General features: G+C 35.8%; 1 protein-coding gene across 4 annotated transcripts in view; it reads right to left on the bottom strand.

Moving 5' to 3' along the window:
- Window positions 1-15,244: 15,244 nt before the first annotated feature.
- The window catches only part of ZCRB1 (zinc finger CCHC-type and RNA binding motif containing 1), an 81,711-nt gene continuing 77,704 nt past the window's right edge, over window positions 15,245-19,251 (bottom strand). For all 4 annotated transcript variants that reach the window (XM_070946927.1, XM_070946926.1, XM_070946928.1 and 1 more), the window contains one exon: window positions 15,245-15,467. In XM_070946927.1, the coding sequence (XP_070803028.1) occupies window positions 15,339-15,467 (129 nt within the window). In that variant the 3' untranslated portion in view covers window positions 15,245-15,338. The remainder of the gene's footprint in view (window positions 15,468-19,251) is intronic.

The following is a 19,251-nucleotide window of genomic DNA, read 5'->3' as shown; positions in this document are numbered from 1 at the left end:
ATATGATAATAGGTTGCATCATTACATTCACATCTCCAACATTTAGCTTACAAATTAGGATACATACATGATAATTTTTTAGGATCTAAGTGCCATCTATAAAGCATTTTATAAAAATTCTCTCTCAAATTTTGTGCTTGCGTAAATTTAACATTTCTGACCCAAATCTTTTCCCACGTTTCCATCATCACTAGTTCCTGAAAGTTTTGTGCCCATTTTATCATAGAATCCTTAACCAATTCCGTTTCTGAATCTATTTCCAATAATGCATTATACAACCTTTTAATATGCATCTGGCTTTGATCTCTAATCTGTTTCACCAAATTTTCCTCATTCTGCATAACACCAATTTTTTGATCTTCCCTCCATCTATCTTGAAGCTGACCATACTGAAACCAAGTATAAATTATCCCTTCTTCTTTTAATTCATCTAAAGATTTCAATTGCAACTTACCCCTTTCCAAAAACAGAAGCTCTTTATAAGTAATCACCTCTGTTTTTTGCTCTATACTTATATTTTCTATTGCATATGGGATTTGCCCATATGGGTATCTTATAGTTCAGCTTGTATTGGTACTTTTTCCAAACTCTCAACAACGCATTTCTGAGCATATGACCCTTAAACACTTTATCCACTTTTTTTTCATATAACAAATAAGCATGCCATCCATATAACAAATCATAACCTTCTATGTTTAACATTCTTTCTTCAGTTAAATTAAACCAATCACTAATTTGTGATAAAGCAGCTGCTTCATAATACAATCTTAAGTTAGGCATTTTAAGACCTCCTCCCTCACGTATATCCTGTAATAATTTTCAATTTCACTCTTGGTTTCTTCCCAGCCCAGATAAAAGTATTAACCCCTTTCTGCCATTCCATCAAATTTCCATCTTTCTTAAGCACTGGTATCATTTGGAACAAAAATAAGAACCTAGGTAGTACATTCATTTTTATTGCTGCTATCCTTCCCAGTAATGATAGTTGTAACTTTTTCCAATTTTCCATTTCTTTCTGTACTTTTTGCCAAAGAATTTCATAATTATTTTTAAACAATTTCGTGTTTGAGGCTGCAATATATACTCCTAGATACTTAACCTTTTTAACTACTTCAAACCCTGTTGTTCTCCCTAAGTCTTCTATTTGAGTTATGGACATATTTTTAGTTATCATCTTTGTCTTATGAAGATTTACTTTAAATCCAGATACTTTGCCATATTGAGCTACTATGTCCAGCAGATAGGGAGCCGCTTCTATAGGTTGAGATAAAGTAAGAACCAGGTCATCTGCAAACGCTCTTAATCTATAATCCTGCTGTCTAATTACAATTCCTTTTATTTTATCAGAGTCATGTAACTTATTCAACAAAATTTCTAAAGTTAAAATAAACAACAATGGCGACAAAGGACAACCCTGCCTAGTACCTTTCTCAATTTTAAACGCATCTGTTAAACCTGCATTAACTATTATTTGTGCTGTTTGTTCCTGATATATTGCTCTAATTGAATGTATAAAATACTCCCCAAAGTGCATTTTTTCTATTATCTTAAACAGGAATTGCCAATTCAATCGATCAAATTCTTTCTCTGCATCCAAAAATATGAACGCTACAGGGACCTGGTTATTTTTTTCCAAATATTCCAATAGGTTTATAATTTGTCTAACATTATATTTCATCTGCCTCCCTTTTATGAAACCTGATTGGTCATTATGAATTGTTTGTTGCATAACTGGCATTAATCTATTCGCTAATATCTTAGCAAAAATTTTATAATCCGTGTTCAAAAGTGAAATTGGCCTAAAATTTTCAGGTTTGATACAGTTTTGATCTTCCTTCGGAATCAACGAGACAAAAGCTGTTCTCCAAGAGGGTGGAACTCCTCCCCCTAATTGAATTCTGCAAAATAAAGCTCTAAGCGGTTCTACCATTTCAAGCTGTAAATTCTTATAATAAACAATTGTTAATCCATCTGTTCCTGGGGCTTTCCCTGTTTTTAACTGCTTAATTGCCGCAACGATCTCCTCAGAAGTTATTAGTTGATTCAATCCTCCCCTCTGTTCCAACGTTAATTCCGAAATATTCCCTTCCTTTAAATATCTATCTATATCTATACCTTGTATTGAGTCACTAGCATATAACTTTGTATAAAATTCCAAAAAGGCCTTTTTAATCATATTCTGTTGGTAAACTTCCTTACCTCTATATTCTATCTTACTAATGACTCGTGATTTCTGTTTTTTCCTCAACATGTAGGCCAACCACCTACCTGGTTTATTGGCATTACAAAATGTATTATGTTTAGCATATTGTAAGCTAGTTGCCACCTCATCAGCCATTGTGAGTCCTCAGGGAGAAGGGCGGTATATAAATTGGAAATTAAATTAAATTAAATTCACATATTAAATTGCCCTCGTAGTATATTTATTGTTTCTTTTACTTTCTTATCTCCTGGATTAGATATAAGTAATTGTTCTTTCTTTTTTATTTCTTCCTCTATCTCTTTACGCTTCTTTTGTTGTTTTAGTCTATATTTATTGTTCATATATATTAACATACCACTCAGATAAGCCTTGCTAGCATCCCAGACCATTTCCATAGGAGTACCCTTATTCATATTAATAACAAAAAAAATTTTCATTTGTTTTTTAAGCTCTTTCACATTTTCTTCATATCTAAATAAGTTTTCATTTAACCTCCAAGACCTCCTTTCTCCCCTCTCCTGTTCAAATTCCACCCAAACCGGACTATGATCAGTTAAAGTTCTTGGACATATCTTCGTCTTCTTCACCCTGGAAATAAAATCATTTGTGGTTAGTATAAAATCAATCCTGGAGAAGGATTGATGTCTATCAGAAAAAAAAGTAAAATCTTTTTCCTCCAGGTTACGTTCTCTCCAAATATCTCTCAATTCTATATCTTCCATCATATCAAAAAAAGATTTAGGTAGTTTTGCACATGTTGAAATCTTTGATAAGCTTTTTTTATCTTTCTGTGTGTCAATTACTCCATTCCAATCACCCATTAATATAAAAGATTTATAGTCCCATTGTATTATTTTAGTATGTAAAAATTTATAAAACTTGTCTTGTTGCTGATTAGGGGCATATATTCCAATAAAAAGCATTTTTCCAGTCTGTGTTAATAATTCAATTGCAATATATCTTCCTTGATCATCTGCCTCAATTAAATTAGCTGATAGTCCTTTCCTTACATATATGACTAGTCCATTTTTCTTCTCTGGCGCTGATGCCACAAAATTTGTACCTAATCTTGAATTTATCAAATATTTTTGATCTGATAATCTGATATGTGTTTCTTGCAAGCAAATAACGTCATTATTAAATTGTTTCAAGTAGTGAAATACTTTCTTTCTTTTTTGTGGTGAATTTAGGCCATTGACATTCCAAGATAGGAATCTAGTTGCCATCTTTAGCCTTTCGAAGCCTTGTAAGCATCAGCTGAAGCTCCTCCTCCACCTTACTCTTCGGCCTAGCCCCCCCCCCCACTGCTTCTGTTTTTTGAACTTCTTGAGATAAGTCTTGAGATTGTTGCCTTTTTAATTGTTGTTCTTGAAGTTTATAAGTTGATCGGGTCAGTCGTTGTGCTTTCGGCTCTCCCTTCTTAGGTGGTTCCAAAGTCGGAGGTAAGCCCCCAAGATCCAAATCTTCTTCCAAAATAATTCCTCCAGCTGCAACTTCAGCATAGGTTTGTATCTGTTTTCCATCTTTTTCTTGTTGTAACATCTCCGTTTTCTTCCTCCCCCCCCCCCCCCCGGTGAGGGTGGGTATCCAGCCTTTAAAACATTTACATAGAAATCTTTTGCCTTCCAGACTGTGTTTAACCGGTATCTTTCTCCATTATAAGTCACTATTAGACCAGTTGGAACGTCCCATCTGTATGCTACTTGTTGATTTCTCAGCTCATTTACCAGGAAGCCAAAGTCTTTTCTACTTCTCAACATCTTTGGAGGAATCTCTTTCAAAACCACCACCTCTTGCCCAGCCACCTGAACTTTATTCTTGTAAGAAGCTTGTAAAATATCATTTCTGATCCTCCTGGTTGCGAAATAGACCACCACATCGAAGCTGGTTTCATTTAATGACTTTATTTAGTATATGATGATGGTACATTAGCGAGGAGAATACAGCGTCAGTACAGAATAGTTGTTTTGCTGCCAAGATTGCTAGTATGTTCAGTTCAGGTTTGCGCACTATCTAGGGTGTACCACGGGGAGTGAACTACCTCCGCACTCATTTAATGACTGCATGTTTTACTTAATAACCAAATGATCACTTAATGATTATGGTGATTTGCATAAGAACTGCAGTAAAAATGACTTCCAACTGATGTTGCGGCGATATCAGACATGAGGAATGGGTCTCTGTGCTCCCATGCTGAGTTCTCCACGTTAGAAGGCTCCAAAAGGAGCTAAAGCCACCCTGGACGAGTGAAGAAAAGAGGGGTAACCTGCAGATCACAGAGAGTCGCAATCTCTTCCATTTGTTCCAGGGTTTTTTCCCCTGAAGAGGCAGCTAAAAATGGCTGCCATGAAGCTGGGATAGCCGAGACAACAAAGAAAGCGCAGGAGCTGTGTAAATGAACAGTGAATGGAACTCGGTGAGATGATTCCTTTTTACTCAAAACCTAACCTTAAAAAGAAAAGAGGAAATAAATCCAAAAGAGACTCTTAACTATTTATTAAAGCGGCGAATAATCACATAGAGAAAAACTACAGACCTGAAAGAAAAGAACTAAGAGAGGAAAAGTTAAAAATTTCAAAGCACAGAAAATTGGATGGCTAAATTGGGTAGGCGTTATTTTGGAAAGGCATTTCATAATGCTGTATCTATCTACTTTAATAATTGACTTTGCTTTTATAAATTGAATTTAAATTGGATTTAATAACTGTTAGAACTGAGACGATGCTGAAACCTAAGCTGAGAGCGCCATCTACTGATGAAGGAAAATATACCATACTCTACAACCCTGGGAAAATTTTTGATTAGAAAAATAAACCAACATTTAACTGTGGTGATATTTATTGTTCTATACTTATCTTCCTTATGACTATGGGAGATTCAACAGTGAGAACAAGGAAGATACCTAAGTAAAGCAATTTTTGAATGCTATTAAACTTATAGAGGGGACATAATGACATATTTGGAGAATTTCCTGGACTACCTGAACGTTTGATTGAATAACCCTGGATATAAAAGAACTGTGACTATAGTGTTCTTTGAGGAGCAATATTAGGCCTGAACATATGGTTGTTGAACTATTGAGTAAAAGTGGATCTTATTAAAATAAGATGAGATGCTCCATATGGGGGAAATGGGCGGAAGTTCAAAAGAAATATTGTTGATGTTCAAAAACATTAAGGACTCTATGACAAAGAACTTTAGGGAGATAAACAATTTAATGCAAAGCGTAGATGGGAAAATAGAAAATATTCTACAGCGGACAGTGAATAAAGACCAAGATGCCCAGGAGAGGGAGGAGACAACGGAAAGAATAGAGGAAAAGACAGAATAGATAAATCAACAAGCAAAACGAGAAGATAATAAAGACCATAATGATTAATGAAACAAATCTGGGGGAAAAGTATCTTAAGAGATTTAAAAATAGAATGGGAAGATACCATTGAAAAAGAGATAGGGGTTTGGGCAGATACCCTGGAGGCTTGGCAGCACAAGAGGATAGAAATGGAAGGAATATTTAAACTAAACAGTAAAAATGCAGAGGTAGATAGAGACAAAGATCCAAGAGAGGAGTATGGGAGGTATGCCAAAAAACAAATAAGAATTGAAATATTAAAACGTGCAAGATATGATGGCTAGAAAGGAAATGTTATTTCTTGGGATTTTCCCCCCTTCTTTCTTTAATATAATGGCCTGATTAAAAGTTAGAATAGAAGTAGAAATAAAGATATATATATTATAAAAGTAATAAATAGATGGAAGATTAGAGGATGAAAGATGGATTTAATATGTATGTTTAAATAATTTGGTGATTGTTGTCGGGATGGAGTAATACAATATGTATACTAGGATTAGTAAGGATGGTCTGATTAATAGAATAAATTAAAGAATTAAATGGAAAGATTAGAGGTTGAAAGATAGTATTATTATGCATGTTTAAACAATGTTGTAATTGGCATTAGAATGATACATTGAAATATTGAATAATTACATAATGAAGGCAATACAAATAGTATTAATACTAGGAGTATTTAAGCTTAATTAATGTAACAAATATTATTGATATTAGTATTGTTATTTGTGTCAAAATGATACCCAAATAACTATCGGTTTCGTTTTCCTCCAGCACGCTCCCCCCCCCATGCTACCTGTTCATGTATTGATGTTGATGTATATATACAAATAAAATTATATATATATTTGAGATTCAAACTTGGGCTTCCTGCATGTTAGGCATTCTCCGCGAGCTGCACTGGCTCCCTATTGGTCTCTGGTCACAATTCAAGGTGTTGGTTATTACCTTTAAAGTCCTACATGGCTCAGGGCCAGGGTACCTTTGAGACTGCCTTCTACGCATAACTCCCAATGACCGGTAAGATCCCACAGAGTTGGTGTCAGGTGTGCTTCCTTCAAAGTCCAGGAAAGAATGACCCAAACTCCATTGTTTATAGAGAAAGGTACTTTTACTAGAAGATGAAGTGAACGCAACCAAAGAAAGCAGAATCTAAGGCAAAAGGCGTGAAAATTGCCACTGTCCACCGTAAATCATCCAATCCAAAGGTCTCCCAGGGGTCAGGTGGAAGCACACGTCTGGCAGTGTCATCAATCAGGAATGCCACGACCGTTGGCCCGATGGCAGCTTCAAAGATACAGTCCGGTGGCTTAACTATCGGTTTCGTTTTCCTCCAGCATGCTTCCCCCCCCCATGCTACCTGGCTCTCCCCCCTCCCGTTACTATGGCAGCCAAAGCAGAAAAGGCGGAGGCTGACAGTTGGTCTAATCCGGGTCCCATTAGCTAAACAATGCCATCTGGCGGGCCTGTGGGGGAGGGCCTTCTCCGTAGCTGCCCCAGCTCTGGAACCAGTTACCTCCTGAGGTCCGGACCATCCCTACCCTATTGGCCTTCCAAAAAGCGGTGAAGACCTGGCTTTTCCGGCAGGCCTGGGGCCGTTGAGCTCGCTCTTGTGATCTGGCGAGATCCGGCTATGAATGGTGTGAATGAGTTTTAATGTTTTTAATTTTTAAATGTTTTTTGTAATGATTTTAAATGCATTGTGAGCTGCCCTGAGTCTTCGGAGAGGGGCGGCATACAAATTGAATTAATAATAATAATAATAATAGGCAGTTGAATTAACCTTCTGAGCCACAAGTTCCTCCCTTCATCAGCTTGAGCCAGGGGAAAGATTAAGTGTTTTTCTATCGAGACACCTGGTCTACCCCAACATGTGGGAGGGGGCATTCTGCTCCCTTTCGCCTTTTGGCTCCAATCCAGCAAAATATAAATTTGGTATAAAATGGTTTGTCGTGAATGCAACTGCTTGAGGGCTCCTGGATTGGAGCCAAAAATAAGACCCTGTCTTATATTTTTCTGAACCCTGAAATAAGCGCTTGGCCTTATTGCCATGCGCTCAAAAGCCCAATTGGGCTTATTATCAGGGCATGTCTTATTTTGGGGGAAACGGGGTATATATATATATATATATATATGAACTGCAGTAAAAATGGTCATAAAATCTGATCCAGTCATGTGATGACTCATATAATCACATTGCTTAGCTACTGAAATTCTGGTCCTAATTATCATAAATCAAGGACTATCTGTAATATTGCTGTTGAGGAACAGTCTTAATCCCAGAAAGAAGGCAATGAGAAATCACTTCAGACAATCTTGCCAGGAAATTTCAGGCACTTGTCCAGATGGTCAGCAGGACTCAACACTGACTCAAAGGAACACAAAAATAAATATATTTTGTTTTTTAAGTATTATGAAGGAGGAGCTCTGATATTTATATCCTATCTTTGGAGTTTGGCATCTGCTTTGTTTTGTGGGAACAGAATGACACATTTACCATTGGTTGAAACAGTTTTATAGGAATTTCAGATGGTTATAATAGCTGGAGCTATTAATTTTATCAGCTTTCACATTTAAATATGTATATGTTTCAGTTTGCACCAATCCAAAGGGAGATCAGAAACACCAAAATTGTTTTGAAAGGGAAACACTTTTTTTATAACTTTGTTGCATGCTAAATTAGTCAGCTGGGAATTCAGAAGATTATAACATGGATAGATGATTATCAGGGACATAGAATCAGCAAGACTTCAGTACATGGTGGCTAGGACGTTAAGAGTGCAAATTTAGCACCATCTGAAGGAACAAAGACTCTTTATAGTCTTAATCTCTGTGTATGGGTCTAAAATAGGGCATTAATGCAAAGCATTATTTTGATTACTGTAAGAAAGTAATGTTACTATTTCATTATCAGCTTCCACCTTACGTTTTTTTTACTGCAGACATTACTTCAATTATAATGTGATGAGTGTCAAATTCTTTGTGAAAATGAATTGCACACAATACTTTATAGTATTGTGTATAATTCTGTAGCAGTAAATTATCTAGGCATTTTTTATAATTATGTCATTCACCTATATATTGGGTAATATATAGTATACTATACTATAGTATAAATTCAATTTAAATTATTTAAATCTGTTATTTTAGTGTATCTTAAAATTCATGATTCTACATTATTAATTATATAACCTGGTTATGGCTTCAGGCTCATGAGATGATATAAAATAATGAATAAGAAAGGAAGTAGGAGAAATAAAAATAAACTCCAAAATAAAATATGAAATTAAGCTTGATCTGTTTTTCAAAATAAAATACAAATGAAATCTATGTAATTACTTTATAGTTGTAATATTCTGAATACAAACAAAAAAGTGAATAGGTATAATTGTTAAACCAGGCAAATATATTTTTAAATAATGTTAACTGTCATGGTTTTTAAGTTGTATAGTAAATCATCTATAACAGGATATATTATGAATCTATTTCTGAGGCAAATGGTGGCTATCATTTTCATTCAATGTCTTTGAGTATTTCTGAAATCAATCTCTGTTCACTGTATTTAATAGCTCTCTTGTGTTAATACTAAATTGCATGAGGTCTACATCACAAATAAAAATGAATACAGGTAACACTCGACTTAAAACATTTCATTTAGTGACTGTTCAAAATTAAAATGGCACTGGAAAAAGTGACTTATGACTTTTTCACACTTAGAAACCTTGCAGTATCCCCATAGTCATATGATCAAAATTCAGACACTTGGAATCTTCAGTCTTTGTGTTTATAGTCCTCAGATCACAGAAATATGTATTTTTCAAAGATATTCATATTATCTTTGGGGAATCTAAAGTGTCTCACATGTATTAATTCTATTATATTTATTATACCTTTGAAAAAATTGCTCTTCGGGACTTCTGGTCTGGAGCCGCGGCGCCACAGTCGAGGAATTAGCAGGCTCTAATGAGCCCATGGAAACCCCAACTGACAAACCGCTGCCCGACCGGTCTTCGGACTGACCCCCATCTTGTAGGGATGGGGTGTGAAGAGGAGCGCCTCGGAGGGCCAAGAGGAACAGGCAAGTTCCTCGGAGGCCAGAGGGAATCCTCAAAGTCGGCGGCGGGGGTAGGCAGCCATGGCGGCTGCCACAAAGCCGCAGCAGACCAGGACACAAGATCGTGCAGGAGGAAGAAGAAAGAACGAGGGTTTCAAAGCCGGGTGAGTGACACCAACCCAGGCAAATAAAGGGATTACTTGGAATATTTTTTTTTTAAATAAGACCCCAATCTTAAACAGCGGCTACTGATCCGTGGGGCTCGAAGACTTAAAAGAAAGGGGGGGAAAATGGAGACCCAAGACAAACTTTGCATTAATTAATTTGGCTTAGAAGAATTTGTTTCTAATAATTTGGAAAATTGGACTTTTTTTTTCTGTTCTCTTTGGAGTGGATTGAAGAAGTATTTTTGGGGGAATTTAAACCTGTGAAAGTTAACAAAGTTAATGAAGATTGACAGACGGATGGCTACAAAATTGCCATGAAGTCTGCGGTGACTTAGCAGGAAAGTGGATTGAAGAGATTTTACTTTCTGCTTGGAAAAGAAATATCCTAAATGTCTTTCTACTTTGGATTATTATGATTACTTTGGAATTAACATTAGACTAATAAACTTTGGAAATTTCTATCCTGTTCTGGGTGATTTTAAGAAGAAAGATCTTGGACCTTTTCTATAATGGAAATTTACAGACTTAGCAAAAAGAAGGTGTGATGCACGAACAAAGACAGGAAGTGGAGACATCATGCTTGGAGCAGACATTTATAAAAGCATTAAAGTGATACATAGAACTTTTAATTTGAATAGATGAACTTTGAAGTGGAACATGTGGACAGACAGGAAAAAGAAGAAACAAAATAGATTTAAACTAAATGTAATTAAATTGTAATGTAATGCTTAAAAGCCTAAAGGAATAAAAGGGTTTTTTTTTTCTTTTGGATTAAACAGGAAGGTTTTTGGAATAATAAAGAAAATAATAATAATAAATGGCAATTAAAATAGGGATTTATATGCTAAGTGATTAAAAATTACTATGAGAAGTGTATACTAATGTGAGATAATTTTAAGAAAACTCATTATTTGTTGTAATATGTCTTAACTATATTTTGCAAACAAAGTTACTGTTGATTATGATTGATTAACATATTACTGAATGAAACTATGAAATACACAGATGATAGAGATAAATTGTAATCTAATTTAACAAATATGGGAAATGATGATTATTATGAAACATAATGAGAATTAATTTTGATGAATGTGCTGAGATATAGAGATTAAATAGGTAATTATGTAAGGGAAACTAAAACAATGAGGTGAAGGATATTAACTAGATAAGAGTTAGAGACTCAGAGGAAGTAAGTGGGAAAATAAATAAAATGCTGGAAATCAGCCAAACAATGGCAGGAGAGTTGGAGGAGACTATGCTGGAAATCAGCCAAACAGAAAATGCTGGAAATCAGCCAATAAAATGCTGGAAATCAGCCAAGCAATAGGAGGAGAGTTGGAGAAAAATATGCTGGAAATCAGCCAAACAATGGAAGGAGCTCTGGAGGAGATGATGCTAGAAATTAGCCAAATAAAATATGCTGGAAGTCAGCCAAGCAATAGGAGGAGAGTTGGAGAAAAATATGCTGGAAATCAGCATAACAATGGAAGGAGTTCTGGAGGAGATTATGCTAGAAATTAGCCAAACAAAATATGCTGGAAATCAGCCAAACAATGGAGGGAGTCTGGGAGAAGCTTATGCTAGAAGCTAGTCAAATACAATATGCTGGAAATCAGCCAATAATTTTGGGAGATTGGAAGGAGATAATATTGGGAATAATCTCAAAAGAGTTGATAACTTGGAGAAGAATAAGCAATATGTTCTTGTGATAAAACTGTGTAATATGTGGGATATTAAATTGGAAAGTTCAAGATATTTTGACTTGATAAAATGGGTCAAATAATTAAGATGTTGATAAAATTGTGTTTTATAAATTTTAACAAAATGGAGTTGTATTGAAATTGAACTTGATAATTTTGGTGATAAAATTGTAAGGTATATAATTAAAATAAGAGACTAGAATATTGTTAATAACTATTTGGATATTGATGAGATATAGATACAGAGATAATGAGCTAAAATTTAATTCGAAGTTAAAACTGTATTGATATATTAGATTTGTTTAGATGAAAGTGTTAGAATTTTATGTTTAAATTTGTTTTTTGTTTTTTTTTCACTGTTTTAAATTTTTAAAAGATGTAATGGAAAAGTGTAATAGAGCGTGTTAAAAGAATGTAAGCATGTTAACCATCTATGACCGGACTGAAACTCTGTTCTTGAAAGTTATATTTTATGTTTATGTTTGGGAAAAAATAAAAAAATATTTACAAAAAAAAAAGAAAAGAAAAATTGCTCTTCGATGAGTCCAGTACTGGAAAGTATACTGAGGTTATAGAATGGTTTGTCCATAGAGTTATCCAGTCAGTTTCTTCTATAAACTTGGACAAGTTTCCTCAACCTACTCCTTTTGTAGGATCATTTGCAAATTCACAGCCAGCATAGTCAAAGACTATGGGAATTGTATCCATGATAGAATATTGTATTTTTGGACCATAAGATGCATTGGAGTATAAGATGCACCAAGAATTCAAAGAGGAAAACAAAAAGGGTTTTCGCCTCCCCTGCCCCCAGGAGCACTCTGCAGGCCTCCCAAACCCTCTGTGTGTCCCATTTTTGTGAAAAATGGGCCCGTTTTCGCAAAAAATGAGCCTGTTTTTGGCCTCCCGAACCCCCCACGCATCCCATTTTTGCCCTCCCCAGCCCCCAGGAGCACTCTGCAGGCCTCCCAAACCCTTTGTGCATCCCGTTTTTGGGAAAACCCTTTGTGAGCCCATTTTTGGGAAAACCTGGACGTGCAGGGTGACGCACTGACATTTTCACCATCTTTTTTTTGGGGGGGGGGAAAGTATGTCTTCTACTCTGAAACGTACAGTAGTTGTAGTTCAGGAATGAACTGTATGATGGTCTTTGGTGCTCTCTGAGCTTGGTTGTTTTCTTGTTTCATTACCAAACTAGGTAACATAATGCTAGTAGGCAGTGGGGCTTGTTCTCATTTTATATACTAGTCAGTGTTGGTGGGAGTGGTGTTGGTAGTTCCTTCATTAGGCTGTTTACTGATTGGGGTATTGTTTGCTTCTTGATTGTTGATCTAATGTTGAACTTGGTATTAATCTTTGCTCATGTTGATAGCTGGTGAGGAGGTATTGTGGTATTTTTGTTTCCTTTTTGGCTGTTTGAATGTCTCTTTTGAATGGTGTGTAGGTGTTGTTTATCTCTAGGTGCCTGTTGATGGCCAATATGTCTGAATGCCAGGCTTCCAGGAATTCTCTAATGTTTTTGAACTTGAACAACAATTTTCCTGTTGTTAAACATTAGGTATGACACCAGAGCAGCTTCAATTTAATGAGTTTTTCCCCACTGCCAACATTTATGAACTACTAAAATATCTATGTTTGGTAATAGCCAGAATAAATAAATGTGGAAGATCTTCTATGTATGTGTGTTAAATATACACATACTGTTTAATTATTCCCCTCACCAGAGCTTCATATGCTACTGAAGCCATTCCTCAACACAACAAATCCAAGTAGCTTTTACAACATAGGATTTTATATGTGGCACTAACCATAAAGCTCTATAAAGCCATGCCTACATATCTGTTGATTTGCCAAGACCAGAGATGAAAGCACTCATAATCATTGGTCAGTATTACAGATCGCTTGTTACTTGTTTGTTTGTTTATTTATGCTGTTCATTTCTGAAGGCTTTCAGTAGCTAACAATTACAAATATAATATAAAATTACCCCCTACAAATAAACCCACCAAAATGAAATTAAAAAATGATAATCTCAACACCATAATAAGGGATATGAAAAAGCTACAAAGTATACTGCCAAATCAACTGTAGTTCAACCAAGCAGATCTTTTGAAACTTTTTTTCCCATTTGTCCTGTTTCCAAATTCTGCAGTTAAGTCACCAAGGAACAAACTAAATATAAGAGGTTTTCTATCTAATGTTTAATTATTCAAATCTAGCACGATAAGCTCACAGCAAAAAAATAATGTATATTTTCATAATATGTTATCATCTAAACACAGCAGAATCAGCAAAATGACATTTTTAACGTAAAATCATGATGTTCATTTCTTAAGATAGGGCTCAGTCATAATTAAATTTTCTGGCCAAATATGAACTATTGATAATCTATATATATAAAAAAGCAAAATACCACTCACATGTCATCACAAAATCTCCAGAACCATTCGGCCTACAAACTTGAAATTTGCCTCGTACAGTATGTTCCTCTTGGCTTCTAGGTGCTCACTAAGAAAGGATTTTTCGAAATGACCATCAGAGCATTAGTATTTCCTATATTATTATTAACATGCTCTGATGCTAAGTAGTTCTACTTCCCCTTCCCACTGAAAAGAAATCTGTTCCAAATGCAAAACACAAGCAGAGGAGAGGACTTTCAGTTTCAGTTTTACTTTCACAGCAGCAAGCAGGGGATAGGATAGAGGAGGCTTCTGTGGGGCAAGCCTGAGGGAGAGAAGGTGATAGGATAGGAAACATTTCTGTAGGGCAAGGCTGAGAGAGAGAAGGAGAGAGGAGAGGCTGATCATAACTACTCATTAATTTTCAAGCTGTAAGTGTCGATTTATCAAGCCCAGTCACATAGTTTCGTAGCGGACCACAGGTATTCAGCTAGTGATAAATATACAAAACCTGAATTTATATTTCCCTGCAATCCTTTATCCTGAAATATGTATAATACTTTGCACTTTCAACTTTCAGAAAGTGTATCTACTAAAAGAAAGGTAATGGACCACTGTCCAAAGCTTTTCCCTATTAAACACATTTTTTAACCTTATATGAAATGCACTGGTTTCTGAATAATGCAATTCTTCTGATCTTTCACAATAAAGATATGTGCAGGCATTGATTTCACTATTAACAAAGTATAGGTATTAAGCTAACAATCCTAAGAAGGATCCAAATCTCTCCAAATGTACTTAAGAGCACAGCATACATCACTTTTCACTTTTTGGATTTAAAAAACATAATACAACGAAGTTAACAAGGAAGTATTGTAATTTTCAGAGGTTTGAAACTAAAATTTGATTCAACTGGCCCCTTTCTTTTGGTGAAGAACAATTAATTCACAATCAAGGCAGGATATATATTTTTTCTTCTGAGCAACATAACCCTGACTCAAACAGTTTTTCCTACACAGAAAAAATAAAATCCACTACTTACTTATCTGAGCAAATCTCTCTAGATTCCAAATTGTGGAATATATTATCACCAAAGGAACACTTGGCTCCTATCCTCCTCATGTTGAGGTTGGCCTAACATAACTCCCATTTCAGCTGAATCTTCAAATTGTAGGATAGCTGCAGGACATCCATGTTCTATTTACAATGTGCATTTTTTTCCGTACTGTTTTATTTTTTCAAATATATTTTAGTTTTATTTGCTCATGTATGTTATCTGCAGTCAATCAGATGGAATGCTATATAAATGATATAAATTTTAAAAATATAACAAAAAACAACTGAAATAACTGAAATAAACATAATACTATAGATGTTTGGTGTTTCAAATTATATTTTAATTACAAAAGTGAGATCATGGTTAACAACAGTAATCTTATTTCATAAAGTATATTTACATAGTATTTGTATCAGTCACTAAGTTCTTCCTCATCACTAAAATATGCACTTTTTTTGATGCGTGGTCGTCTTGAATCAGATGTGGAGGGCTCACCAGCATTTTGAGTTGAACTTTGCTGTTCTTCTTCAATTTTGGCTTGCTGCAAGGTAATTGCATAAAACACAAAAATGGGAAACAAAATTATATTAATTTCTGTAACACACATTCTCCAAAATAGATAGGTCCAGTTGTTTGCTTCACCCCTGTAATTTCTATTATTTTGAACTATAGGTTAAATTACAAATTAATTATTAAAGGAAAGACAAAACGGTGCCTTCTTTCCTCAAGTCATCATGCAATTTTCCATAATAGAATATTATGTTTTAACTGATTGATTATAGTGTTTGTGGCGATGTTCACAGATAATATGAACCAAACCACAATGGCTGCACATAAACCACACCACGATAAAATGGGATGAGATGGGATTTTTATTTTTTTCTGGGAGCACACTGGCACACATTAAAAAATGAAATTCTGATGCTCACTCTCAAAAGAAAATAAATATATACCCATACATATACATGCACAAACATATGCAATATATACATACATATACATATGAATGCATACACACAGACACACACACACATGTGCACCACACAATATTATTATAGAATCCAGTTGCTCTGCTTTAGATACCATGAAGCCTCTTCCCAGAAGGCAACAAAGAAAACTGGTCATGGAATTGGCCAAGCAGCACTTATATGCCATGTCCTAAATAGAAGTAAGTAAGCATCCAATAATCTTTTCTGCCGTCCTCACCACTCTCTACACAACCTTCCTGTCTGTGACAGTAATACAGCCAAACCACACAGTAATATATAATAAGATGCTTTCAACCATCCCTCTATAGAAAGTGGCAAGGATAGGGGAAGGAAGATGTGTTCTTCATATCTCGTGTGATATATGATATCAATAGAAGAGAATATAGGAAGCTCAGGTTTGAACTGTGGAATCCTAAGTGGTCTCTTGGCTGTTTGCTTGCAGACATTTCCTTACCACGTTAGATAATACCATGAGTGCTGTTTGAGTGATCAATGGGATTTGCTTGCCCTGCTATTGATGGTAGGAATATAGTTTTTTCTTTTTGATAGTTCCTTAATTAGGGTATTGTTTCCTATTTGACTGTTTGCTTGTTTATTTCAGTATTTCCTTGATACGGTATTATTTTCTGCTTCATTGCCTCTCATGTTAATCCTTAATCTCTTTACTAATTACACATACACAAAAATAGATTGTGTGTGTGATTGTGTGTACATCTACCTGTACTATGAATATATATACAACACAATACTCCTTAATCTCACAACACATGAACAGATTCAACCATGGTTTCAACCGGAAAACTGCATCCTAGACCAAGCAAAATCCAAAAAACCACAAGGGAATTCCTGGAACCTTGACACTCAAGACAAATATGCCATCAATGCATACATAAGAATAAACCACATTTACATACCATTCAAAAGAAACAATAAAAAAGCTAAGAAGGAAACAGAAAGACCAGCACACATTCACTCTAGTACAGATAGTCCTCGACTTACAACAGTTCATTTATTTATCATTAGAAGTTACGACGACACTGAAAAAGTGACTTATGACTATTTTTCACAGGTATGACCATTGCAACATCCCCTGGTCATGTGATTTATATTTGGATACTTAACAACTGACTCACATTTATGATGGTTGCAGTGTCCTGGGTCATGTGATCACCTTTTGCAACCTTCTGACAAACAAAGTCAATGGGGAAATCAGATTCACTTAACAATCATGTTACTAGGACTTCCGGTTTGCTGGCCTCCGGCGAAGACGGTCTCTTCTTAAGGACCGCCAGCCCTGCCGTCTGTAGAGCCGCTTCGACATCGAGAAGCGGCTTGAAAACTCCAAAATCCGAAGGATTGCAGGAGGAGAGAAGGCAAGGCACTGGTTGAGCCCCTGTGAGCCCCCAGAGAATCGCTGCTGGGGTGGAAACAGGTGTGGCTCCCTTTCAACTTGCCAGACTCCGGACGGCGTGGGACGATTCTGCTTCCTGCAGAACAAGCCGGCTGCTGCAAACGTTTTAATTGAATGAAACCAACCTTAACAAACAGTGGAAATACCAACTTGAACCCCCAAACTTGGAAATCGCAAGTATTAATGCTTTGGTGACTTTTTAACTTAAGAGAAAGTACGAACGAGTGAAACTGATTTGAAAAAAAAAATGGCGCCCAGCAGCAGAGTTAACGAGCTAGCGAAAGTGATTTTGTGAAGCTACTTTGATCTGTTACAAAGTTGCTCTGCCTGTAATAAAGAGGAACAGGAGAAGAGGAAAAAACTCTTTCTTTAAAATCTGAGTCTGCTTCAGTCTAGTTTCTATTTGATTAAACCTGGGGGACTTTTTTAGAAGTCTTTGTGGAGGTGGAAAAGGAAAAAGGATTTCCCTTTTCAGACAATCTAACGTACGTGGCAGGATGGCTTCAAAGAAGCAGGAAGGAAAGGCAGCGGGGGGGGGATCCCCAACACACAAACATGAATTGCAGCCTCCTTCCGCCCAACAGACTCAGAAAAAAGATTTTGATTTTGAAAATTTAAAAGAATTTATCTCTCAGGCTTTGGATGATAAATTTCAAAAATCTCAACAGGAAATAGATGATAAACTTCAAAAATCTCAACAGGAAATTATGCAGGAAATTAATGAAATTAAAGATATGGTGAAACAGGATTATGGCAAGGTAACTAAAAAAATATCGGATGTGGCGTCTGGCCTCGCAGAATTTATTATTAAAGTGGACTCCAAAGTGGAAGAATTCAAATCAGAAGTCAATGTTAAACTTAAGGACAATGATTATAAAATTTCTGATGTTGATGATAAAATGCAGAGTTGAAAATGAAATTACAATGATGCAATTCAGGGCCATGGAATTCGCTATAAGGCTCCGAGGAATCAGAGAGGATGACAGACAGGATTTGAGACAGATTTGTGCTGATGCTTTGGCTGTGTTATTAAAAATTAATCCTGAAGTGGTTTTTTATAAAATAGATAAAATTTACAGAGTGAATTCCTGGGTGGCCAGACAAAGACAATTGCCTAGAGATGTGGTGATATATTTTACAGACAGAGCAATAAGAAATGATATCCTGCAAAAATCTTTTCTCTCCTCTGTGCAAGTGGGGGGGGCTCAAATTGGAGTTTATAAAGGATTGCCACCCAAAATGTTGAAAGCTAGAAAAGATTTTGGCTTTCTAGTAAATGAACTGAAAAAACAAGAGATACCATTCCGGTGGGATGCCCCAACTGGTATAATCTTGAAATACAATGGAGAAAGACATCGTTTGAATACTGTTGAGAAGGCGGAGCATTTTTATTCTACTATTCTTAAAGAAAGAACGCCATCTCCATGTACGTCTACAGTGATAGAGATTAAGGAGAGTGATAAGAAGCAACTCCAGCAAGAGTTGCAAGAACAGTCTAAGCAGGTAGAGCCAGAGGAAATGCAGGGTACTATAGGAGGCTTTCTGGAGGAGCACCTGATAGAATTTTCTCCAATCTTGGACCCGGCTCGGATGGTTGAAGTCAAAGACCAGCGTATAACTCGTGCAAAATCTAAGCAACTTAAAGAAAAGCAACAACAGGAAAGACAATACAAAAAGGGAGCTAAGAGTACTACACAAGAGTCTGAAGCCATGGGGGGAGCAAAACCGAAGATTTCGGAAGGTCTTCGGCTATTCTGCTCGTCGCTTCAAAAAGATAAAGATGACAATTAAGTGCTTATCTTGGAATGTGAATGGGTTGAATTCATTACAGAAAAGGAAGAAGTTATTTGCATATTTGAGACAATTTAATAATGATATAATTTGTCTACAAGAAACTCATATTAGAACTCAAGATCAAAAATACT

The sequence above is a fragment of the Pituophis catenifer genome, unplaced genomic scaffold (assembly GCF_029215685.1).
Source record: "Pituophis catenifer annectens isolate HBS135680 unplaced genomic scaffold, rPitCat1.0.hap2 SCAF_7, whole genome shotgun sequence".
Classification (NCBI taxonomy): Eukaryota; Metazoa; Chordata; class Lepidosauria; order Squamata; family Colubridae; genus Pituophis; species Pituophis catenifer.
Note: the sequence above shows the minus strand (reverse complement) of the source record. Positions and strands in the feature narration are given on the sequence as shown.